At 36.1% G+C, this 27,000-nt stretch overlaps 1 protein-coding gene across 8 annotated transcripts in view; it reads left to right on the plus strand.

The window, feature by feature from the left end:
* EPHA3 (EPH receptor A3) overlaps window positions 1-27,000 on the plus strand; it is a 350,038-nt gene that overhangs the window by 16,039 nt on the left and 306,999 nt on the right. For all 8 annotated transcript variants that reach the window (XM_049105248.1, XM_035709836.2, XM_035709834.2 and 5 more), the window contains exon 2: window positions 1,103-1,167. In XM_049105248.1, the coding sequence (XP_048961205.1) occupies window positions 1,103-1,167 (65 nt within the window). The remainder of the gene's footprint in view (window positions 1-1,102; window positions 1,168-27,000) is intronic.

A 27,000-nucleotide genomic window follows, 5' to 3' on the forward strand; every position in this document is an offset into this window, starting at 1 on the left:
TTTTTATGTCTCAGGAATACTTTATCAACACCACATGGGCCTGTTTATGCAGTGCATGTATTAACATTGTATTTTGATTTTTGTATATATGGAGACTGGCAATGATTTCTGATTGTATTTATTGACTCACCTGCTCTGGTTTGTGTTAATAATACATGGCTATTTCGTGGACACTTCCTGCACTAGTCAGTTGTGGGATTGCTTTCCGATTTAGATGAAGGATGAGGAAAAACCATAGTTTCCACTGTTTAATGGATCAACAATCAAAGTGAGCCTTTTATTATTAATTAAGCTTGAAGAATATTTTTATATTTTAATTTCTAATCCATTACAAATGAATACCCTCTGTGTTAAAAAAAGTGATTTGTCTTTTTTTAAATAATATATTCAAAATGCAACCACATGCATGTTATATCTAATATTCAGCAGACTTTTTAATAACTAGTGCAAAGTTCTGAGTAAAATCATTAAAGCTTTTGGGTAACAACACTCTCTTTAAATAACTAAAGCTTATTCCAGAGATTTTTGTAAAACAGGGTTTTGTTTTGGTTTCTCCTGAAATTGTTAGTTACACATAAGTAGACAGTTTATGTGGTATTAAAAAATAGTCATGCTGGATACAGACAATATAAAGATGTCCTGACAGACACAAACAGAAATAATGGTTCGCTATGGAAGCATATTTAAGAAGCCCTTTCATAGTGAAACCATATGTAAATTTGCAAATTTAATGATCTTTGAAGTTATTTTGATATCACGTTAGCATTAATATTTCTTGTTTGCCTTTTTACTATTTCTTCTTTAAGCTTATAATCATTTTGTCAAAAATTATTCTCAGTGTTTTGAATATTGATCTATCATTATAAACAAGCACAGTTAAGGAAGCCAGAGAAACTTTGATTCCTTAACTTTCCCCAGGATTGCTTTCCCTTCACCATTTCCTCCTTTGACTCTCATGCTCCTATCATGATAATAAAGAGTCCTGTGTTTTGAACATGATGATATTGTTGCATTAACAACAGACAATGTTAACTTGACAGAGGCAAATAGAAATGATTTATTTCTCTTAACTGCATTTGTGCATTTGTGTTTTTTTTTTTAGTCAATCTGCTGGATTCAAAAACAATTCAAGGGGAGCTGGGCTGGATCTCTTACCCGTCACACGGGGTGAGTTTGGCAAACTATTGAAGGGAAATGTGATTCTGTCCATTGTCTTGTAGGGAACAGAAGGAATTACTGGTCTGTTCTCTAAAATGAACACTTGTACTCTTGGTGATATGTTATGTTGATCAGTACATCCTGGACATGGATTAAGAGCCAGATATTTGTGTTCAATGGAACTATTGAAAATTTTGAAGTTCTAATTTTTCTTTTGAATTTATCAGTTGCTTGATGGCACTAATTAAGCCTTTTAATTATTACTGGCATCATGTAGATGGTCATCTAACCTTTTTTTGGTGATGTGATCAAAAGAGATGCATTGGAAAGACATTTCAAATTCAAGTAACATTGAAAGTGTGTGTTTGGGGACCTGCAGGGTTGTGGTCTCAAAGGCAGCCTTGATGGTCATTCCAAGTAGGGTGTATTTGGCAACTGTATAAACTGTTGATTTCTCTGTCTTTATTTCTTAATTTGTTCCCAATGCCTTAATTTCTTCACTTAAAATGTCTGCAGCATGGCTAGATCAGCTTAAGACTAGGGAATTTTATTTTAAAAAAATTTGACTACCTTTAAATTTTAAAGTCTTTTTATATCTTTCATACTTTACCAAGTCAGACACAGATTGTTAAAGTGTGCAGTATTTTTGTGACCCTAATGTTTCTGATAAGACTTCGCATGATAAAGTTGCTTTTCTTTCTTTTTTTTTTTCTGAAAAATTCTACTCATTTGGAAAATTCTTGTTCTTACAAAACTGTGTAATAAGTGCCTAAATATCCCTTGTTTCCAAGTATAGCCCGTGGAAAATGCAAAATGACACTTTGAAACACTTAGGATAGGAACAAATTTGTGTATTCTTTTTCTCATATTCTCATCCTCTTTTCAAAGAGGTTATAGTTACTTCCACTTCATTTTGGTATTCAGTCTTTAGATTTTTGTGCCTAAACATACTGATTTTTACGGTACTACCAGCTTCTTCTTCACCGGCGGATGTTTTACATCAGGGATACTTCATCTATCTGTCATCCTTAAATCTGTTTCTCTTCCTGGTACACCTTGACATTGACACAATGCCAAAACCTATCACATAATCAGGACTTGGTTAGTTGCTTTGGAGAGGAGAGTATGAAGTAAGCCAGGGTTTGGTTTTCCCATAGGTGTAAAAGGAATCAAGTGATTAGGATAAAAGCACATCCTGGGTAGTCATAAAGAGTGAATCAAAACTCCAGATTGAGCTGGAAAACTCATTTAAAACTAATCATCCTAAAGTCAAGACTAATTTTAATTCTGATTTTAGAAATTAGAGTTTTTCATTACGCCGTCAGATCATCTACTATAGAAACTGGCTGCCTCAGGATATATGAAAAGCAAAAACCACAGTGACATTTTACGAATAGATACTAGTAAATGCTTTGAAAAAAATCAACAAGAAATTAGCTTGTCTTTCAAAGCAGCAGTCTATTTCATGATTTCCTTTGAAGAAGGTGTAAAGAAAACATATTTCTATATATTAAGGAATCTGGGGAGAACACTGCATAAATGAATTCATCCTACCATGTTAGTCTTGTAGATTTTGTGGTGGAACAAAGTTGACACTTCTGCATCCCGACACAAGTTGGGGATGAGGAGGAATGTTCCAGAACTCTACTATATGAGGTGCGGTACCTGCACCAACCTGCAATATTAGTTCCCCAGAGATCCTTGGATATGCAGACTCTCAGGACCTGCCCCAGCCTTTCTGTATCAGAATCTGCATCTTACCATGGCCCCCAGGTGATTCCTGAGCACATTACATTTAAGAGACACCACTGAGGACAATCCACCTCTTGACTTTTTCCATCTCTTGGCCAATTTCCTGCCTCATTTTGTCTACAAGTTCTTACGGTTTTACCAGCAAACAGTTTTCAGTTTCTCCTTTGGCTTTTTGTTGCCTCAGAGAGCCAGCCTCAGGAGCTTGGCTTCCTCTTCTTTGCTATCCTGGTGCATCTCCTTGTAGCCCTGTCTCTCCTCTTTCTGAGGCATAAATAGCCTAACACAGCTGACCAAGTTTTCTGAGTTATCAGTAAAACTTACAGGGAGAAAACAAAAATCTCCCCAGGAGGTCTTGATATTTATAATACCCCAAGATCTCAGAGCACAAAGAGAGAGAGAGAGAGAGAGAGAGAGAGAGAGAGACCAGGGTAGAGAGGCAAATTATTGTCCTGTGGCGCTATGTGGTGTGTTTTTGCTTTAAATCGTATCCCTATATTGTGTTAACCATAATGTCTGAGGAAATAAGAAGCACTAGTTTGGAAAATGTTAGATTATATCCATTTCTTCCTCAGAAACTGATGAAATTCTTGAGTAAAAGCACTGTGCAGTCAATTAAGGTTTGGGATTTAATATCCTTGCTTTTACGGTTGTTGATGCTTTTAGATTTAATTAATTATTTTTATTGCCTAACCGTTGCCATTTTCAGTATGACAAAAAAAATGGATTAATTTTGTGATTGTTTTATTTTTAAGGAAATAGTTTCCCTTTTAAATTTTTTATTATTATTATTATTTACGATAAGCACAGAGAGAGAGAGAGATTGAGAGAGAGAGAGGCAGAGACATAGGCAGAGGGAGAAGCAGGCTCCATGCACCGGGAACCCAACGCGGGATTCGATCCGGGGTCTCCAGGATCGCGCCCTGGGCCAAAGGCAGGCACTAAACCGCTGCACCACCCAGGGATCCCATAGTTTCCCTTTTAAAGGAAACAGTTAAAAATATTGTGATATTCCATTAAAAAATGCCACATAATAGCTGGAAATAATATTGACTTGTTAGTGTTTTAATTGATTAATCCTAATTAAAGAAGTGCATCTGTTTGTAAGTTAACTAAAATATAAATGTAAACTGTGGGGAAAAATTGTAGTAACAGTGTTATAACATATTGGATGACTGAGAATCCTGCTTTGTGTATGTGTTTGTGAGAGAGAAGATATTTAAATTCTACTCTCTTAGGATATTTCCATTACCCAGCACTGTGTTATTAACTATATTCACCAGGTTTTACATTAGATCCCCAGAGCTTACTCATCTTATAGTGAAAGTTTATAGTCTTTTACCTACTTCTTCCTTTCTTCCTATTTCTCCTACCTTCCAGCCCCCGAAAATGCTGTTTCTGTGGGTTTGACTAGTTTTTTTTTTGTTTATTCCACAAAATAGTTATATCATACGATATTTATCTTTCTCTGGCTTATTTCATGTAGCATAATGCCATTAAGGTTCATGCATGTTGTTGGAAATAGCAGGGAAAATCCTACTCTTTTGATTTAGGGCAATGATTTTCAGTGTAATGAGGGTGGTGGGTTAGGTAGGAAGGTGATTTTGATTTTGCCCCATGGAAATATTTGAAAATGTCAGGCATATTGTTGGTTGTCATGACTGGTAAGGCATACAAGGTCAGGGTGCTGCTAAACATCTTGAATGAACAGGGCAGCCTCCCACAACGAAGAATTATCTGGTCCAAAATGACAGTGCCCAGGCTGTGAAACCTTTGCTTGGGGGATGAGTAATGGCACTCCCTCAGGAACTGTGGTCACTGGAAAGAGGCTAGAAGACTGTTGGCAACTTCTCTAAGCCTCAACCTTATTCCCATACAAATCCCAAATCTTTTGCAATATGAATTCTTTTTTTTAAATGATTATATGCCAGAGCTATATAAAATTAATATATTTGGGGGGAAAGGTCCCAGAATGACTCATTGCTTCATGTATGTTCTTTCCTATTTTTGTTCCCCCTTTCCGCCAGAGATGTATTCATGCATAAAACCTTATAGTTAACCTATGTAATTTTCTTGGGAGGAGTATTTCTCTATTTTTAAATGGTGCTTCAAGTCTTAGAGGAAACCTGGTAGGAAAGTATGGTACTATACCATTAGGCCTGGGAAAATTACTCCAAATGAGTATCTGGGAGGAAATTTAATGAGGCTTTGGTTTTTCTCTAAATTTTAAAAGAGATGCATTTATTTATTTGAAAGAGAGAGAGAGAGAAAGAGAGAGAGAGAGGAAGGACAAGTATGAGAGATGGGGGAGGGGCAGAGGGAGAGACTCTCAAGCAGACTCCTGGCTGTGTGTAGAGCCCCTGTCAGGGCTCGGTCTCACAACCCATCAGATCATGACCTGAGCTGAAAACTAGAGTCAGATGCTTAGCCCACTAAGCTGCCCAGGCGCCCCTATAAATGAAATTCTTGAAAATAATACTCAAAGTTTTTGACTGAAATTATCAGGGGGTTATGAACACAATTTGTGTTTTAATAAGAGTTTTATTTGATGGGGTAATTTTTGACACTAAGTTTGTTCACTTTAGTAAGGCAGACATGGCAGTGACATTCTCCATCCTCATGAATTCTGAATTATAATTGAATTCTGGGCATAATTATATTCAGAAATTTTAGTAAATAATCAGTAATTTAACTATTTTTTTTTATTTAGAGGACAATCAACACCTGTAAAAGCCCATTTATATTTTTTATTGCAATTTTGAAAAAGTCTTTTGCTTAAATATGACTTAATGCATTGATTGGTTGGTTGATGGATTGATTAATAATTCCCACCTACCACATAAGCTTAGTATCCATATCATCACAAAAGAGGGATCAGAGGGAGATAGGGCTGTATAATTAGGATAGTATTGGTATGCTGACCAAATAGTACAAAGGAATTATGAGCCTCAATTGACTTAGTTACAGAAACTCAGATAAGGAGAAGAGTGTGAGGAGTGGGTTGGGGAAGTGTAGACAAAGCACAGCCTGAAATGGGTGATTCGTGTATATTAGCAGGTGATAGAAGTCTTGAAATTAACAATTGTGGAGCTTTTTAAATTTTCTACCTTGCTCTTTTTTCAACTTCTTTAGAATTTTTTTTCCTTAAGGATTTCCTTAGCCGTATATTGGTGCCTTACTTCTGGTAACAAACAAAAACAAACAAAATGAAAACCAAATGCTGTTTTAGCAAAGAGGCCCTGTTGGTTGCCCCCCCCAGGGCCCGGGCGCAGGCCTGTCCCGGGGAGAGAGCGGTGGCGCTGGGCCAGGCCCCTGCCGTGTCCTGGGCCGGGCTGGCTCATGGGAGAGCTCCTCACGAGCTCAGTCATCTTGCCCGTGATTGGGGTTAGGCAAGAGGAAGTCAGGGCGGTGAGGCTGGAGCAGAATTCCACGGACTTCTGGGGAATTTTTGCTCGTATTACAAAGCCTCGAGGAGAGGCTAAGTAAGGCCTTGGTGCCCGGTTGCCCCGGAAGGCCCAGCGTCCCTGCCCCGGGCAGCTGCCCTCCCCTCATCCCCTCGGAGCAGCCAAGGGGAAACCAGCTGAGCCCGGCGGCCGGGCCTCCGAGTCACCTGAAAGGTCTCCTAGTCTCCACCAGCCTTCCCAGTATTTCTCATACTTTTCAATTAAAGGCATTCTGATAGAATAGAATGCTTAATTTCCTGATCAAATATCTTAATTCCTAAATAGAGGCTACGGCAATGCATACTTGCGTTTATTTTAATTGTATTGTGTTATTTGTATTTTGCCAGGGCATCTTTTTTTGGTGCTTTCATGGGATGTCAAAGGTACTCTGCAGAGTAGCGAATAGGCTAGGCAATAGGCAGGGGTCTCGAACCACACCCTGCCTTGGAATCTGGCTTTGCCACCTGCTGCTCTGTGATCTGCTCTAGGTCCAGGGGCCTTCGGACATTTCTCCGCACCTTTAAGAACAGAATAATGATGATTTCTATGTCACAGCACTTTGGAGTGAATTATATTTGGGCAAATAAGATATTTCTATGTATCCTTCATGAAAAAATACATGTGATAATGGATGTGAAAGAGCTATACAAATGCCACTTCTTATTCTTAAATAAATTTGAGGATTTTCCCTTCGAATCTTAAATATCAGACTATATGTGAAATTTTGGATTCAATTTAGGAGAAGGAACAATGAGAGTATTGCCTGGCATTGCTTCTCAGTTAAGAGCCCAAACATGGCCTTTGACATCACATGATTGTTGTGCCATTGAACCTGTGCAGACTAAAGTGTGGATACAGCTTTGGCATTATATTTCGAATCGAAAAGGTAAAAATGTGGATGAATGAGTCAAAAGTTGCGTGCCCACTGTAATTTATTTCAAACTTTGTTAAAATTACATTTTGTCAGAGAGAGAGAACGGGCGGGCATGTGTGCAAAAACAGGCACAACAGCAGGTAGAGAGAGAGGGAGAAGCAGGCTCCCCCAGAGCAGGTAACCCCACCGGGCTTGGGGTTTGATCCTGGGACCCTGAGATCATGACCTGAGCTAAAGCCACTTAACCGACTGAGCCACCCAGGTGCCCCAATTTATTTTAAACTTTTAGTGATTAGGGACACCTGGGTGGCTCATCAGTTGAGCATCTGCCTTTGGCTCAGGGTGTGACCTCGGGGTCCCAGGATCGAGTCCCCAAGTGGGGGACTCGATCTGCCTGTGTCTCTGTCTCTCTCTGTGTGTCGCTTATTAATAAATAAATAAGATCTTTTAAAAAAAATTTTAAGTGATTAGAATTTCCTCAAAATTTTACCATTTCTCCTTCAGGGGAGCCCTTCTCACTGTCCCACGCCTCTCTTCCTCCACCCTCTTCCGTACCCAGCCACCACCACCCCCAGACTAGTATTTAACACTTTTAACCTCCTCCTCCTTGTTCTTTGTTGTACCCCCACAGCTTGTATTTCTACATTAATGCAATTATTTCACTGTTGCTTCCTTCAGCCAGGAAGCTAAAACTCCATGAAGCCAGTTTCCATCATGAAACTCCCTCTTTTATGCTCCACATTGTAAGTCCCTGGGTTCCTTGTCCATGACTTAAAATTGTCTGAATAAAGGAAAAATAAAAGCTTTCCGAAACAAGGAAGGATAACTAGATTGATTATGTATTCGTTGAAAAAAAATTTGGTTATTTCCAATCTGTTACTTCAAATGGTGTCGATTAATGCTTCCAGTCGCTTCTTAATGGCAAAAATGTAAGTGAAGTTATGATATATACACACACCGTACATACTGTAAGTATAGAATACATAGATACCTGTGTTTATTGCATATATTATGCTGGTTTTTGTATTAGCAAGGCTACTTAGGCAAATACATTTAGAAAATACTGTCAGCCCATGAATTGGAAGTTAACTGAAAAGAAAACTAGCTCATGGCACCTGGGCGCTCAGTCGGTGAAGTGTCTGCCTCTTGATTAGGCTCAGGTCGTGGTCCCGGGTCCCGAGTCGGGGCCCGCCGCGGGCCTCTGCCCTTAGCGTGGAGTCTGTTGATCCCTCTCCACACCCTCCTTGCTTATACTCTCTCAAATAAATAAATAAAATCTTAAAAAAAAAAAAAGAACTAGCTGAATTTCTGTATCGAAATTTATTTTGATTGTTGTTTCAAGGTAAAAAGCTAGAATCCTGCAAATAAATTCCATTTAACTAAAAGTAGAAATGTTTAGAATTGAACGGATCCTAGCGTGGAGTGGGAATAATAAAAGTTCTCTCTAAAGCAAGTCATTACTTTCTTATTCTCTAGTTTACGGGATTTGCCTTTAGTGTTGGGACTGCTGCTGTTTTTGAAGTCTGGATTCTAAGTCTTACCTACTGGAATTCTAGCTCTCACTCTGTGAATGGTATCTGAAAGGCGGGAAGGGTATTTTGACAACCGAATGTCAACAATAACCACCTGGGATCCTGCCTTTATGAATTACAGCCTAAATTCTGCTTCATATGCTGAGTAGTCGATCCAGGAAAATCAAATTTTTGACACATGTGCTATGTGATTCTGGGTCATTTGAAATTTTTCTGCCTAGAAAGAACAATGCTACATATTTTAACTATATCACTTTCACCTATTGTGCTGACCTTTCAAGGAAAGATGTCTGGTCAAATTAGAAAAACATGGCCAAGTTTTACAGGTTTTTTTCTTTCTCACTTTTCCTTGAAACAAAATGTACCAAAATAGAAGGGGAAATGTGGGTAAGTGGTAGAAATCAGCAAACATAGAATTTATTCTAGCAGCATTTAATGTATAAAAACTAAAAAGTTGCTTTTTATTCATTCTAACAGAATTTTTATCAGTGCTTTAAGAAAATAGAATCCATTTTTTCCATTGCTAATGTTATATATTTCTATATTCATTCATGTTTCTATGTTCACTCAATTCATTATACATTAAATGTGTCGAAACATGTGCCAAATAGTATATAGCAGACTGAACACCAATGTTTTTATTGCTAAGAAATATCTAGTTAGTTTACTATTTTAGAGTATACTTAAAATAAACACTGTGTTTTCAAGCTTCCAAGTTTTCATTTGAATATAAGATATAAAACAACATATGTACCTCAGTCAAAAAGAGTTTCAATTCTGTTATTCTATTAAGTAAAAGTCAATAATTTTGTTAGAAATTTATAAAGAATAATAATTTGCCCAAAGTAGTCTTATTTATTTTTCTTTCTTTTTTTAAAATATCATGAATCAATGGTTTTGATCTTTAGGTTTGGTATTATCTGCTGGCTAATTTTTTTTGAAAGATTAAAAAAAAGAAATTAAATTTGCTCTGGGAAAAAAAATAAAGCGTGAAACACTTTTTAAATGAGTCCCATGTTCCAAATGATAGCCATTGACATGCTAACATTTAAAAATTACACTATTTACCATGCAAACCACTTAAGTATTTCTGCAAACTTGACAGCCCATTGATTACCATTATTTATTTTTCTGCTAATAATGCTCCCTTTAATGAATAAAAACCATATACCAGTTTCTTGGGCTTTGCTTAAATCATTCATCCCCTTTCCATTAGACATGAAAAGAAACATATGTCTCAGAAGACAACAGAGTTTTCTGAATGGTCTACATTTACAAGTTATTTTTGTTCATTCTGTTAACAATGCAGTTTGAAGTATGTAGGTATACATATAATGCATTTATATAATTTGTAGATACATTTTTAGATATATATGTATATATAATATATCTAGATACAGTTTTATATATAAATAAATAATATGTATGAATAAATATATAATATATTGTACTATATTATAAAAATGCATCTAGATACATTTTTAGATATCTGTGTTATATATATTATAAATATATCAAATAAATTAAAAATCTTTAGTTTAGGGATCCCTGGGTGGCTCAGCGGTTTAGCGCTGCCTTCCGCCTAGGGTGTGATCCTGGAGACCCAGGTCAAGTCCCATATTGGGCTTCCTGCATGGAGCCTGCTTCTCCCTCTGCCTGTGTCTTTACCTCTCTCTCTCTCTCTCTCTCTGTGTCTCTCATGAATAAATAAATAAAATCTTTAAAAATAAAAATAAATCTTTAGTTTAAAAATGTAAAAGTAGTTAGAAATGAGAAATCCTAGATCCTGACCAAGACCTACTGGGGATTAAAGCTTCTGAGTGATATGAATCAGTCTTGTAAACTGCAAACAGAAATTTGTTTATCTGTATCCAAATATATGTGATGGGAGGTCATTTTTAATGTAGAATTAATGATAAAATTTTGACTTCAGTTTCCCCATTCTCATGAGTGTTGGAAAGGCAGTAAGTAGCCATGTAATCATAAGCCACAAAAAAGAACTCTAGAATTTTGTGAAAATGTTCATTGACAGAGCTGCTTCACTTTTTTTTTTTTTTAAAGATCTACTTATTTTAGAGAGAGAGAGCATCTCAAGTGTCCACGTTGAGCATGGAGCCCTCTTTCAGGGCTTGATCCCAGGACCCTGGGATTACTACCTGGGGTTACAAGTTATTATGCTTAACTGGCAGGGCCACCCAGGTACCCCAAGCTGCTGTACTTTTTATTAAGGGTAGCAAAATTTTATCTTATTTGGAGCAGTAGAATATATTTGAAAGGATAATCAATTTTAGAGATATTAGTGTGACTTTGGAAGTTATCTGGTACAGGGATGCCTGGGTGGCTCAGCGGTTGAACATCTGCCTTAGGTGCAGGGTGTGACCCCGGAGTCCTGGGATCGAGTCCCCCACATTGGGCTCCCTGCTCAGGGTTGGGGAGCCTGCTTCCCCCTCCGCCTTGTCTCTGCCTCTCTATATGTCTCTCAAGAATAAATGAATAAAATCTTAAAAAAATAAAAGAAGTCATCTGGTATAATTCCCTAATTAATGCTGACTAGCAGCTGAACTTGTGGGCATGTTAGTGACTTGACCAAGGTCGTCATATCCTTGCTCTCTGGGTCTGAGTTCGTGCTCTTCTCATTATTCCTGTCTGTCTTGGTCTGACGGTACCAAAGAGGGTTTTGAGATTACATGGTTTAATACTTAGCAGATTACACACCACCAGATTTCAGAACTATCTTGTCCGAGGATCCTGCCTTATAGTGCCCTACATGATGACGCATCTTGGGATGCATCAGTCAATGCAAGCTTCTTTTCTAGCAGCTGAAAAATGCTGATCTTTCATAAGCACAAGGGAAAGGTTGAGTTGTATAGGATTATGATTAGCTCTGCATTCTTGTGTACACATTCCTCCCCTACCTGCATCACAGCTGTATTTATGATCCAGGGACTGAGCTGTCACTGATGACCAAGGATTCTTAACTCATTCTCTGACAACTCTAATTGATTTTAGTTTAGAGTCAAATATAAATCTGAATTTACTTGTATTGAAAGGGTATTTTTAAATGTTAGCTTCTAACCAAAGCAAATCTCATATAATTTCGGTTTTTGTAAGAACCAGTGGATGTTTTGAGAGACTTTTAAAAATTACTATATCATTTTAATGTGATTAGTCTTAAAACAAGGGTAGATGCTTTATCTTCTAGCCAGTAAATCCTCTTTCAGATTTAAAATGTTTCTAAAGTGCTAGCTATATATATATTTTTTTTGCATTCTGCACTGCTAAAATAGAAATTTTTTGTTGGCTCTTTCTTACAGAAATGTATGGTGCTCACATGTAATTTTATGAATAATTTGATGAGTAAAAATTAGATTAACAAGTCAGTTCTTCAACACATTTTGAACACTAAGATATAAAAATAGGAATTTTATAATCCAAGAAATATTTTGTGGTGAAATTTACTGTAGTGATCATCTCTTCTAGAATAATTACTTTTCTTTTCTGAAATAAATAATCCTAATTCAAAGAAAATCCCAGTAGTGATAAACATTTTGGGGGAAGACTAAGGGTGATAGCATTTTTTATTTTATTTTATTTTATTTTATTTTATTTTATTTTATTTTATTTTATTTTATTTCATTTCATTTCATTTCATTTCATTTTAATTTGTATTTTTTAAAGATTTATTTGAGAGAGAGAGTGAGTGAGCAAGGAGGGAGGGGCAGAGGGAGAGAATCTCCAAGCAGACTCTCCAGTGAGCACAGCGTCCCTGTCAGGGCTCCATCCCATGACCCATGAGATCATGACCTGACCTGAATCTAAGAGTCAGATGCTTTAGTGACTGAGCTCTCTAGGTGCCCCAAGCATTCTTTTAGAAAGGAAAGCATTTGAATTCTCAATCGTCGATGTAGTATAAAAGGGATTTGTAAAATCGTTAGTATATTGACATCCATTCATCATGTTGTTTGATAACCACTTGAGCTCCTATTGTGTGCAAGGCACTATCACATGGAGTGGGAATGCAGACATTGCCAAAAGGTAATATTTCTGCAACATGCTATATTCGATTCCCCTGCTTTCCATAACAACTCATTTAATTCTTACAATTGTATAAAATTGGCTCTCATTTCATAGAAGAAGAAAGTAAGACCAAAACATTTAAATAACTCAAACAAGATATACACCCAATAATTGTGTCAGGAATGAAAATCAGTCAGTCAGACTCCTTACACTGCATACATCACCCCTGCTCTATCCTGCTGCTTTCAAGAGGGGCGAGGAATATATTTCTGGGTGAAGCTTCATGGTGGAAGACATCGGCCCATGAACCAGCAACTACAATACAATAAAAATCATCAATTGAGATACATAGTAGGTACAATATCATATTGAATGTGTCATCAGCTCTGCTTGACGTGAGTCAGGGAAAATTATTTTAAGAGGTTATTAAGCTTTAAGGATGGGTAGGAATGCACAAGGTGAATGTGACTGGGCGATCCACACACAAAGCACAGTGTAGAACAGTGTTGTGTTCCAAGCAAAAACATGCATCCATGTCATCTGAAAGTAAGGTACAGAAAGAGTAAAGTGATAATTTGCGAAGGAAGAGAAAAGAAATTTCAACTGGATTATGAAGAGCCTCATACAGCATGCCAAGGAGTTTGAATTCTCTTAATAGAAAATTGTTAGGCAGTGTAGGAGTTGAGAAGTTTACTCTCTACACTTAGAGTGGAGGTGCAAAGAAGAGTTAGCTTCTAAGGTCATCAGAGACATCTGGCAAAGCACAGAGGGAGGTCATGGATTCTAGGTTATCTACAGTATCTGTTCTGTAAGAAATGATGCCAACTGGAGACGCAGAAAAGACTTGGAGGATTCAAAGATAATTTCTGATATTATGGGTGATTAATGATGACTTTCATGTATTTTAGTTTTTCCTAGATGAACATTTCTTGGACTTTTCAAATGCCCCTGGACAAACCGTGGGACACTAGCCCTATAGTGACAGATTGCATTGCTCACAGTGCTGGTCCAAGTTCCACACTTTAGGAATCAGTGTCCTACATCAATATTAAGGGATTTACCGAAAATAAATTTGAACTGTTTGATTTTATGAAGTGTAAATGGTAGAGATTAAATGAATTTAAAAGGAGATATGTGATCCATTTTCACGGTGTAGACGGTCAATAAAGATTGAGAATAATTTTTAAAGCACTTTGTTATTGACACATATATATATACATATATATATATATATATATATCTGGCCATACATTATAGCACATACCATAACATACCCAGTTGGTATCTTATGTGCTATTCCAACATTTGACATTCTTTACCATTGCCCCAATATTTCCTGAATTACAGAGAAATATAGAAGCTACGAAGACTAAATTTTCAAATAGATGACCATAGGCAGTTGCAGAAGGTCATATAATGCACTTTTAAAGTTTTGGCAGATCCAATATGGCTATTTTGGCAGTAGGAGGTATTTAGAAGCAAGAAGTTAAGATTTTACTACCCCAGTATTAATTTCACATAGTATAGTATTTACAATATAGAACAAGTAATTTCTGAAGAAATGTTGTAAAGTGGACTCATGCGATAGACAAAGAATAGATAATTAGAACATAAAAGATGAAATTATAAATACAATTCTATTTTGTTATTATTTTTTAAAGATTTTATTTATTTATTTATGAGAGACACAGAGAGGCAGAGACAGAGAAAGGCAGGCAGAGAAAGAAGCAGGCTCCACACAGGAAACCCGATGTGGGACTCGATCCTGGGCCTCCGGCATCACACCCTGAGGCAAAGGCAAACACATAACCAAGGAGCCAGCCAGGCGTCCCTTAAATAGAATTTTAAACAGTTGATGAGCTTAGAAAGTGTTCACCAGATAGCTTTTCTTTTAGTATTCAATTTCCCTTTGAAAAACATTTCCTTTAACATTTGATTAGATGTAACATTTGTAGAATTTATGATTCTCCACAGAGACATAGGTAGGTATCTACAGCAATAAACAGAAGAGGAATGATTACTTCACCTGTTATAGAAACAGGGAATCGGTCCATAGGAAATGAGTATAAACAAAAAGAACATGAAATATCTCAAGGCACTTATAAAAAATGAACTAATTCTTGTGGCTTTGTGCCTGGGTTTTTTTGTTTGTTTTGTTTTGTTTTGTTTTTTTGTTTTGTTTTAAATCTCAGGGGTGTTTTTATTCATTTTATCCAAAAAAATTAGAACAAAATAAATGAATGTTTTTATATTTTAAATTATCAAATTTTAATTCAAAATTTTAATGAAGTTAATGTTAATTTTATACATTCTTTGGAGGACATATTCAGCAAACATACATAGGTCTGAATTGTCAACTGGAAGACTGGGAAGTACATCTCTCATGAAATACCATGACCAATATGTACCAAAGAAGGATTTCTTTTTTAAATATAAGAGATAATGGTTTCTTTAAATTTTACATAACTGTATTTTTATTCTTATAATCAATTGGGATTTAGTATACTGATTCAAACCACTGATCCATCAAATATTTCAGTAACTTCACCCAGCAGAGGTTCATTTTATCCCTTTTTTAAAAAGAGCATAGACCTAGCACAGTGCTAAGTAAAGATCATATTCAAAAATTTAATTGATTGAACAGTGAACCATGTGTAACATGTTTAACGATAGGATGGGGAAATCCCTTTGACCTTTAAGTGAATTAGTAGATGTCTTAATATTAAAGAATTTCTAAATGTTATTTAGATAGTATTTCATAAAATATAATGAATTTGAAAAATGATAAGCTTCGCTCACAAAAGGTGCCAAACTTCATATTTAGCAAAATATTTGAATACTGGATTCCATAGGATATCTATATAATTTAGAAGAGAAGAATTTTGTCTGTAATGAGATCAGATCCTCTGCTTTTTCTAGTAATACTTTTTGTCTTTCTTTTGGAGTATATAATGCAACCTCTCTGTGAGGAAGACCAAAATTAAATAAAAAGTGGTCGTTTTAAGTAATATAACATAAGCTGCACTACTAAGTGGTTTCAGAAGATTTGTTTTCAACTGATTCTAGGCAGTTGAGAATCAGTCATTGAATATGTATAAACACCTCTTCCTGTAGACATTTTAAGAGTCAAAAGAGAGAAGGACTTTCTGATACAGTTGTGTATTTGTCTCTCTTTGTACATCCAGCTTTCAGAGCCAAAGATGAATGTGGCCTGTAGTAGTTGGACATTTAGTTCTGGCTGTTGATTATTTATTTCATTATCATGTTTGATGCTGGGTTTAAAACTTTATTTTGAGGAATAATTTTAGATTTATAGAAAAGTGGCAAAGAGAATACAGGTAGTTCCCATATAGTCTATCTCGTTTTCCCTAGTGCTGAGATCTTACATAACCATGGTCTATTTGTCAAAACTAAGACATTCACACTGATATATAACTATTAGTCAAACTACCGTCTTTATTCAGATTTCACTGGTTTTCCCACTAATGTGCTTGTGTTCCAGGAAGAAGGAATTTTTCCCCCATCAATTTCTATTCAGTAATACATTTGACCACATATGAGTTCAATTGTCATCAGTTTACTTCAAATTAATGGACTTTCTTTCTTAGAATAGTTTTGGATTCATGTAAAAGTTGACCCAAGGGTACAGAGCATGCATCTACTCTATACAGGGTTCACGTATACTCTCCCCCTACCAGCTTCCCCTTTAACAAACATCTTACATTGCTGGAGTATGTTGGTTCAAAATGATGAACTGATATCGATTCATTATTTTAACTCAAGATGAGGTTACATTACATTCGACTCTGCACTGAGCGGTTCCCTAGATTTTGCCAAATGGGTAAAGTGTGCATCCACCATGTCAGTGTCACACTGAACAGTTTCACTGTCCTGAAAACCTCTTGTGCTCCTCCGGTTCATCTCTTTACCCTTTTTGGAACAACACCCGTCTTTTTACTGTCTCTGTAGTTTCGGCTTTTCCAGAAAGTCATGTTGCTGGAACCGTGTTGTATCTGTCTTCCTCAGACTGGTTTTACTCACTCAGCCATATGGACTAAGGTTCCTCTGTGTGTGAAGCTGTTCTGTGTTTTCTTTGACTATCTACATATACTTCTACTTCTACGTATGTCCTTTGCATTCCGAGCTTACCAAACGAGTCTTTGTCCATAGTGTGTTTCCATTGTGTGCTTATTAAGGACTGCTGCTTTTTTGAATCTGGTTTTCTTTCATAATGCTTGGTCTAAGGTTATGATAAACCCTTGAATGCAATTTGCTTAGGAAATGTGTGGACTTATCAAGACATTCATTTCTTTGCATATTATCACTTTTAAGATAATTATTTTTTCTACATTTTTTGTGACTTTTACAATACGATTCAATTATTTTTGTTTAGAGTCTCAAATATTGTTAGTTCCTCTTTCAAACTCTCTGTGTCTGTAGTGATGTTGAATTGTCATTATTTATACTTTTCTATTTCCAAAGCTAGTTATTAGGCAATGAGTATTTAATGAAAGGTAAGGGAAAAAGTAAGAACAGGCACAGTCTAGCATTGAAATACAGTGGTTGGGTGGCTGATTTTGTTGTGGAATTTAAAATAAGTTAGAGAATAACAACCATATAATTTTTATACTATCGATAGCAAGTATTTAATAATGCCACAGGATTTGGTAGAGCATTTCATAAAATAAACATAAAATTAAATCTACCTTCTTATAGACAAGTTTCTTTTCCTTCACTGAAGAAAAAAAGATTTTTATAAAGAACATTTTTTTTTCTGATGATGTATTTGAGAAAGAGAGAGAAGGGGGGATAAAGAAAGGATTTGAAAATTGATAATTCGTGCCTAAAATCACTGTTCTCAAATTTTTGCTCTAAATGAATTTGCTTCACTGTCTTTAAATTGAATGTGTTAGAAATACTTTATTTTAGTTGATTGTGTACATGCAGATGTAGGTAGACACAGAAATACACAGAGACACGTAAAACATCGTTTTCTTAAATAGATTCTTCAGGTAAACCTATAAAAAGCTTTGTTTTATTTTAATAACAAAAATGCCCATATATAGACATTCTTAAAAAAACCATTCTCTTATGTGGACATAGTTTTCAGGTGGATATATTCTGTGATCTAAACCAATTCTTACCCAAATCACTTAAAATAATGTAGAATGATCTTTATTATATAAAAGCTTGGAAGATCTTGTGACTTTTTCTTCATAAGTTTTTCCAAAAGTATAATATTCAATATTTTGCATCCTCTTCATTGAATAAACTGTTTTAAATACCTCACATTTTAAAAGTCTACTCTTCCTTCCATATTATGTATCTCAAATAATGTATTACATATCTACTTAATCACATGATATAAAGTTCTTTGAATCAATTCTGATTTGTTGTTTCTGTTTTTCATATTCAATTGTTCACTATTTCCTGAGGATTCTTGCTTAAATATGTGTAGAATCCATTTCTTTTTCTCCACCGTCACTGTCTCTATGGGCCAGCCGTTGTAACTGAAGAAGACACCTGTGTGTAAAAAGAACTTTGGCTTAAATAATATATAAATACAATTAAAAAGTCATTGAATGAAGGAAGAAAAATTAACATCAGGATAATAAAATAAAAGAGATACAGTGTTAAAAATGAAACAGATGCTAATTCTGAAAATCAAATACTTATTTATACTGAACCTGACTTTATGATTGATTCTCAACCATGAGGGTCTTTTCCCAAGAAGTATAACACGGGGCCAGGAAGGATGCTGGTATGAGATAGAGATGATGACTACTAATAGAGTGAAATGACTCACATATTAACGAAGAATAAGTTTAGATAAACTCCATCCGCTCATTTGACAGTACCATGCGGTAGTTGGGAAAACAAAAAAAGGTGAGGGGGAGGACCAAAATAGAAAAGTCTTTATGTTTTATATTTAAAAGTTAAAGAAAAAGAAGGTATGGAGCATGAGGCAAGATAGTACAATGAATATGAAAAGGAAGAAGCCATTTGGGAGAAATGATAAGTTGTGTCCCTGAAGTGCACTGATACTTTGGGGAGAGAATAAATGATCTGGTGTCTTGAGGATATTATGCAAGTATCATCTAATGCCACATGCACATGCGCATGTGCACGTGTGTTTATTAATTATTGGAAAGCTAAAATATTTTAAAATGAAAACATGATCCTATAATATAGTCGATCAAAAGATCACAATAAAGTATAAATATATTCAGGTGTTTTTGTTTTCACAGCATCTAAAAAAAGATAGTGAGGATTAGTAGCTGTGGATTTATTATTTTACAAGAAAGACCCTCTCCTTCCCTTTCTCTCTCCCCTTTTTTACTCCATTTAAAAGTTTTATTGATGAGTAAAGAAGACAGGAAGTGTTAAGTAAATTTTACTTAAGAGCGCACGAAAAAAAATATAAATGAATTAAGATGATATGACAGTATTAGAAGTTACACAGAAAGTTTCCATCTTTCATGGAAAGAAGCCCAAATTGAATTGAAATCTAGTTTTCTCTGGGTTTCTTTATTTAAAAGTAGAAAAATGGTCAGAAAAAACTAGTGCCTTTTATATTAGAATGACATGTGTTTTTAAAAAAATGTGCCACTTTTAGGACAGAGAAACACAATGACTCTGTTTGAACATTATTGAGGACTCACTTAATCCAATCTAACTTTTTCAACCTACCCATCTCTGGAAGTTCTGTCTTCACTTACAGAAATGATTAGCAGATGCATCTGAGTTATTCTCAACTCCTGTCACTTGCTCTTCTGTCCAGAAAGGAAGAAATTTCTGTTTTTCACAGAAACTACCTAAATTAGGTATTTGCAAATAGAAAATAGAGTTTAATTAAAGTCACAATATATTACGACATAATTGTGAAGACGCTCATTAATATTGGGACGTGGAAGTACGAGTCCCTAGGAGCTGGGATGACCTAATGCGAAATTTGAAGGCAGCACATAACGATCTTGGGATCGTGGTCCTTTGAAAGGGATGGAGGAATTGCAGCAGGGGCCATCGGACCCTTGGAATCTATCGAAATAGAGAATACCATATCCAAACCATCGTGGAATTTCTATAATTTGATAGACTTTGCAGAGTATTGGTTTCTTCCTTGAAACCAGGTGTGTCCAACATGATTTTACAGACAGAATTAAAACTTGTATGAGGTTTTGCCTTTGAAAATTATTCATTTATTCTATAAATATTTACCACAAATACTTACTGAGGCAGTGCAACACATTTTTTTAAAATACTAACTTGAAGATGAAACAATCACTATTCTAACATATCAGTCATCTTCTGGATTTCTTTTCCTGAAAACAGAAAACCATCACACTGGTCGTATAGAAATGCTGCGTCAGCCATCAGACGCTGGCCGTGAACCTCAGTTGGTTAGTGTGTACTTCTATAAGTACCCACACGAAATGCATAGGAAGAATAAAAAAGGCACCATAGAAATGCTACCAAAAATATCAAAGTTGTAGATCCTTATCTTTATAAAACTTGAGAAGTTGTAAGACGCAAGTTAATACACTTCATTCAGTTTTAACAAGTGCATCACACTACGTAACACAGCAGACAATGATGCAGATATGATAAAGGAAGCTTTATGGGAAACCTGTACTATCTGCTCAATATTCTGCAACCCTTGAGCTGCTCTAAAAACGAAGAGATACTTTCTAAAACTATTGATAAGTCTTTAACAGATGGTTCATTCAATAATCGAGAAGTTTGCCATTCAGCATGCCGTAGTACCAAAATATAAAATAATAATGTAGGCTTATGATGTAATCCATGCTGTTAAAGGCAGAACTTTGTGACAAGTAATAAGTAATGATATTAACTATTTTTAAAATTAAAAGGAAATAAATAACTTAATACATTTCAAAGGCAAAAGAGTTCACTTGTATGTCAATATGTGATAGAAAAAGGAAGGGTATTGAATTAATAGGAGATTTTACGTGGATTTCTCTGTCCTCTCAGCCCGTATGATAAAGGAGTAAAATTTGTTTATTTATTCATGAGAAACACAGAGAGGGGAGAGCGAGAGGTAGAGACCCAGGCAGAGGGAGAAGCAGGCAGGGAGCCTGACATGGGACTCGATCCCAGGTCTTCAGGATCACACCCTGGGCTGAAGGTGGCACTAAACCACTGGGCCACCCGGCTGCCCTTAAGGAGTAAAATTTGTAATGGAATTTATTCTTATGCACAAGTACCACTTGGTCTCGGGTTTGACTACAGCCTACCATAGGTGTAGATATTTCAAAGGCTCGGGTGCCGTACACCCCCTTCCTTGTGTCTCTGCCTCTGTGCTCAGTGGCACAGTTGGGATAGAAAGGGATGTGATTCTTAGAGGATCTTGGTGGCACACGAATGTCTCATGACTTGTTAAGCACACACAATCTCAAATTATGTCTAATTATGCAACATATACTACAGACGTGAAAGTCAAAGTAGCAGCAACCAAACTTCCATGCAGTATCTTTGATCAGATGAACGAATGCCTTGACTCTTGAACAAGATGTGAAGTCATCACTGGTCTTCATGAAATTTTGACAGTAAAATTTGACACGTGTTTCAAGTATATATGTCACTTGTTTATATTTTATATGTAGAGATAGATAATAATGTACATTAAACACCGATAAAAGAAGAATTTTAAAAAGACTAAAACAAATATCCATAGCGGGGGCCTGTGTAGCTCATTTTGGAAACCTCGTAGTGTGGATAGCAGGTGGCCTCCTGTACTTTATGACCAATGGTCATCATAAAAATTGATGTAACTTCCCTGAATCCAAATACACACCTTTAAGTGAGCTTCACAATATTGATAACAGATTGACATTCTGTGTGACTGAAATGTTTACTAGACGTCAGCTTTATTATGCATTAGGATTTTTTTAATAATTAATTACTTACCTTATAGAGAACATCAGAGAGACAGATTAATGTGTACATACCTGGTGGACACTCATGAGATTGACATTTTTAGCTTGAGAGTTGCTGTTTATACATTTGAACTAGTTCCACCACCGTCTCCTGTGTTATACTAAGGAGTAAACCCCATGGCAGAAGATATGCTCAGTGCCTTAACTTTGTTAATGAAGGAAATATTCTGACGATATTAAGTATTTTTTAGAGATGCTTTTTATTTATTCATGAGAGACACACAGAGAGTGGCAGAGACACAGGCAGAGGGAGAAGCAGGCTCCCTGCAGGGAGGCCAATGCGGGACTCGATCCCGGGACCCCGGGGTCACGACCTGGGCCAAAGGCAGATGTTCAACCACGGAGCCACCCAGGCATCCCCAAATTAAGTATTATAAGAAGAATGGGACAGTTGATGATTGGTAAAAGCAGCAGAGAGGTAGCTCGAGTCATCTTGGCAGATCGTCTACCCCTGAAAACAATCTTGTGTCCAGTCGTCTACTCTGAAATCTCTTCAGTCCTCTCTGATAATGACGAGAATCCATACTTTATTCAGACTGACACTGTGTCCTGTGAAGAAATACATTTCCCAGCTTCTATCAATTCAAAGGGTGTCCGTACGACACAGTGTTGACCCAGTGATACAGGCACTTGGATGGCGACCATGCATCTGGTGATATCCGAGGGACAGCCACATGCTGGGGGCAGTGTAGGCCAAGCTGGGGGGAGCTGGACGGTTCAGGGAGGGGCCACAGTGGGTTTAAGCTGCCTACTTCCAAACCCCCCACGTGAAAAAATTAGACCTTGTATGTTATTGAAGACATCCCGAGTTCTATCACTACCAGGAGAGTATGATCCTTAACTAATGTAAGAATTTCATTTTATTTTAGTCAAGTAAGTCTAGTATGAGGATGTATAAAGTACACTCATTCTGCATTTCGTATAGAAACAATGATATTAGAAATAAGAGAAGTCAAAGAAAATATAGAAATTAAATATTCATAAAATCTGCAAATCCATTTTATAGTCTGATATATCCTGAAGCCTGAGGGTGGGAGGAACAGTCTTACATACTCTGTTTGCGGTGGTGTGTCCTCATTTACTCTTAAAAAATAGTAAGAAGCTTTAAGTTATCATTTTGTTTATAAAACCAAAGCTATCCCATGTTAAAAATATTAAAAATGAAATGTTGTTTGAATGGAATTTTTCATTTGATAAAGACTTCTACCCCACTTTAAGATTATAAAGTGGATTTGTTTGTATTGCTTCACATAGAGTCTCGTGTATTTTAATTCATTTTTCTCTGGATCACAGAAGTAGCCATCATCATTATGGTGTCTGCATTGATTTGTATTCATGTGTTCTTTGTTTATCTGATTACAATTCCAAATCCTATATCCAAATCAGGAATAATCAGAGGCAAGACAACGTAACTAGGTCACCTATACATTAGAATTAACAAAATACTCTAGTTGTCTATGTCTAGTAAACCTGAAACAGCCTCCTCGTGCTGTTTCTTATTATGATTAAAGGCTCTCAGAAACTGCACAGATCTTTCCCCTCCACCCCCAACCTCCTTTCACATATGGAAGTTTTAACTTAGGGTCAGGACCGTTCAAGATGTCTAGGTGATTTTACTCATCTGTTTTTATGAATAATTCTCAGGACCTAAAGTGTTCATACTGTTAAACATTTTAGGGAGGACTAATGGAATACATACTGTTACATATATAAAAAAAAATACTGGGTTCACAGCATTATTTTTTCCGTTTCTCGCTTCAACCTCAGAAACTTAAATTTTCTAAAAGAGCATGCTCACATTTCCTATCTGGTCAGAACTTTTTGCAGAATCAAAATGCAATGTAGTAAGTACAGAATTAAAACTGTTTTTATGATTGTAGGAATACCTGTAATACAAATGTGGACGTGGAAAATCACAAAGCGATTATTCATGTATTTCAAATGAAAGAGGGAGCGTAAGCCTATATATGTTGACAGCAGTTTGAAAAGCTTCATTATGAGCTAGGAAGTAAATCCCAACACTTTTGATACCAATTTGCTGGGCACATTTAGAACAAGCCTCTCAGAGTTGTTAGTATTTATCTGTAAAATTATCTAATTATCTTACTGTCTGTTTTTTAATAGATATTATGCGTATATTTATAATTACAATAGCTGAGTGGAGAAAACTAAGTGCAGGTGGTGAGACGAAAGCACATGGGACTCAGCAAGGCGGGGGGCACCGCACTGTGGAGGGCGGCTGGGGCACAGCTTGGCCTGCGCTGCGTGGTCAGTGAGTCCGCGGGAAGACGCCACTGTCACAGATTCACTTCACGGGGCTCGTGACATACCTGTTCTCTTGCCTTTTTCCTTTTTTTCTCATCAGTGACTCCACTGACTTTGCTGTTACCGTTTTTGAGAAGTCTGGAGATGAAGACAACTCATGTATTGGACTTTCTCCTTAACATCTTCATCTCAAACTGATGAAAAGCTCACTCTCTCTTTCTCTCCCTGTCAGACCCACAAACCTTGCTTCTCCTATGATCTCCTCCTCATGTCAGTTCATGGCCACTTTCTCCTTCCAGGGGCACTAGAGTCCACTCTTTCTTTTTTTCACATTTCACTTGCAATGATGGCAAATTTTTCTTGGTTCTCCCTTCAAATTATATCAAGGGATATAATATATCATTCATATATTAAACCACCTTTGCTGCTGCCACCCCAGCCAGGACACCACCAGCGTTTTTTCCTTGGATTATTGTAAAAGTTGGCCTTCCTGTTTGTACCTTCGTCCCATTACAGTTTTCGGTCAATTTTCGACATAGAGTGATCCTGTTAAAATGTTACTGGTTACCCCTGCAGTGGTTTACCAACCCACTCAGAAAGTTGAAGCCCCCAGAATTGTCTGCAAGGCCCAGATGACTTCCCTCCAGTGTTATCAATGACCTTATCTTCTCCCCTTCTTCCTGCCGCTCCATCCTGACTGGCCCTGTGGTGACCTTCAACGAGTCAGGTCTGCTTTCATCTCTGAGTGTCAGCATTTATTCTACTCTCTACACATCCACTGAGGCTCCCCCTCCCATATTCTCTATTTCTTCTCCCTTCAAATGCCAACAGCTCAGTAAGACTGCCTTGACTACTCTGTAATATAATTTATATTATAAATTGCATTTCTTCCCTCCCCCCAAATCCCACAAGACATTTTGTACTTTCTATCATCTCTGTAACACTTATCACGTTCTAACTCTCTATAAGTTGTTATTATTATTATTATTATTATATTATATCTCCTTCCTTTTGAAAGGCAGGGCAGACATTTTGGGGACCTTTTGTTTTTCAGGTTATTCTCAGCAGTTGGACAAGACCTGGCATAAGGTGGGCACTCAACAAATATTTGTTGAATGCTTCAATAAATTAATAAATGTAGAAAACAGTATCTTCCCCTATGAATTATTTAGAAAATGTTTTTAGTATCAATGGCCCCTGTGTGCTTATATGATGCTAACAAAGATGTGTTATTTGGTACAGAAAATCATAATCTTTTATTAATTTTGAAAATACAGGTTTGGGCTCTAGTTTCTGAAATTGCTGTGTATAATGCATGGCTATAAAGAAAAGTGCTCTCAGTTCTTTAATCAAGCTAGGGTTGACTTTATAAATCCTATAGAAAATGTCAATCATTTGATGGCCTTTAAGTAAACAACTATCGGTAATTGGTTGACTGGTCAAACAACTGAAGACTGGAATACAAAGTTTTCAGAATCAAACAGACTATGGTTTAAAAAGAATAGAGTTTTAAAATAAATCAATATTTATTTGAGACATTAGGCAGTTCTATATATTTCATCCAAAGATAAGTGACACACTCAGTAGGCCAACTTCTTTAAGCCACACTAAAGTGCCTAAGAGCATTTAAAAAGTTATTATTAATGTAAAACAATTATAATTGTAAAATGTGATAAATTTGCTTATCCACAATCCATTGACAAAAGTCGATATACAAGCTTTAAATTCTAGATAACTACAGAATAATTTTATTATACTTTCAGCTTCTCTCTATTGAACTAAAAAGACCAGGCTTTACCTAAAACTTTTCATAGATAACAGTCTTATCTGAGTTTTAGTAATAGTCTTACCCAGAAAGCTATGTATAATTTTAATTATTACATTTTCGTTCTTTCATCCATAGAATGTACAAAGAGGGAATTAATCAATAGAGAGATAATTGTGTAAAAAGGCTTGGAAGATTTTTGTTTTCTAAAGATAAAATTTCATTAAAGAATTCTTTAGTCTGATTCTTAACTCCAAGTCTGTTCAAAGCAGCATCTATTAAGCACTTACTGTGAATGTGTCTGATAATATGGTGCATTAAATATGAAAAGTGAATATATGGCAGGATTCTCAGGCTGGAGAAGTTTTGGAGCTCATAGGCACAGAGATACATATAAAATTGGTAAGTAATGAGCAGTATTCTAAAATTTCAGTAATTATCTTATATATTCTTCAACTTTAATACTTTAGAAACTCTTTATTAAATTGTAACTGTGGCTTCACCCACTCCATGTCATTTAAAGTAAATTTCTTAAGGTTTAGGAAACCTATAAATTAGTCTTTTCAGGTTATGTGAGCAAGATTATCAGCTCACGTTTAGTGAGTGCTTATCACTGTCTGTGTGTAGGGCACAGACAGCATATATTAGGTATATGACTTCATTTAATCTTTCCTACAATGCATTAATTTTGAGCATGCTACAGCCAGAAGGATGCTACAACAGATGAGAGGGCAAACAAAAATTTTAAATGAGATCTAAGATTAGCTCACCTCTGTTAGTCTATTTTGATTTATTTAAGAGTGGATTTTGCACTGTTACTAGAAGGCTCAAAAAGGAAAAAGGATCAATACTTTTTCATAATACTAGACTTCACAGATACAATCTGTAAAAGAAAAAAAAAATACAGCAAAACAGGCCCAATTTTACAATGATATTTTAACACGTCAAATTTTAAAAAAATCTCATAGACCTGTAGTTGAGGCTTGCATTTTCTTGAGAGAGTGGAAATACGGCACTAGTGATTTTTCTTTTCTGAGGTTACCCTCTCTCATCTTTGAAAACATTGAGCAGATTCATGCTTTCTACAGTATGTAGTTAAATGTTGGGAACCAAGTCTTGCTGCAGTGGTAGGAGTAATTACAGCTGTCAGTTCTTTCAACATGAGAAAACAACCTCCTTTCAACTTTACAAGAAACAGATTGTAAGTATCTAAAGGAAAAAAAATAACAATCTTTATGGG

This window comes from Canis lupus, chromosome 33 (assembly GCF_003254725.2).
Source record: "Canis lupus dingo isolate Sandy chromosome 33, ASM325472v2, whole genome shotgun sequence".
NCBI lineage: Eukaryota > Metazoa > Chordata > Mammalia > Carnivora > Canidae > Canis > Canis lupus.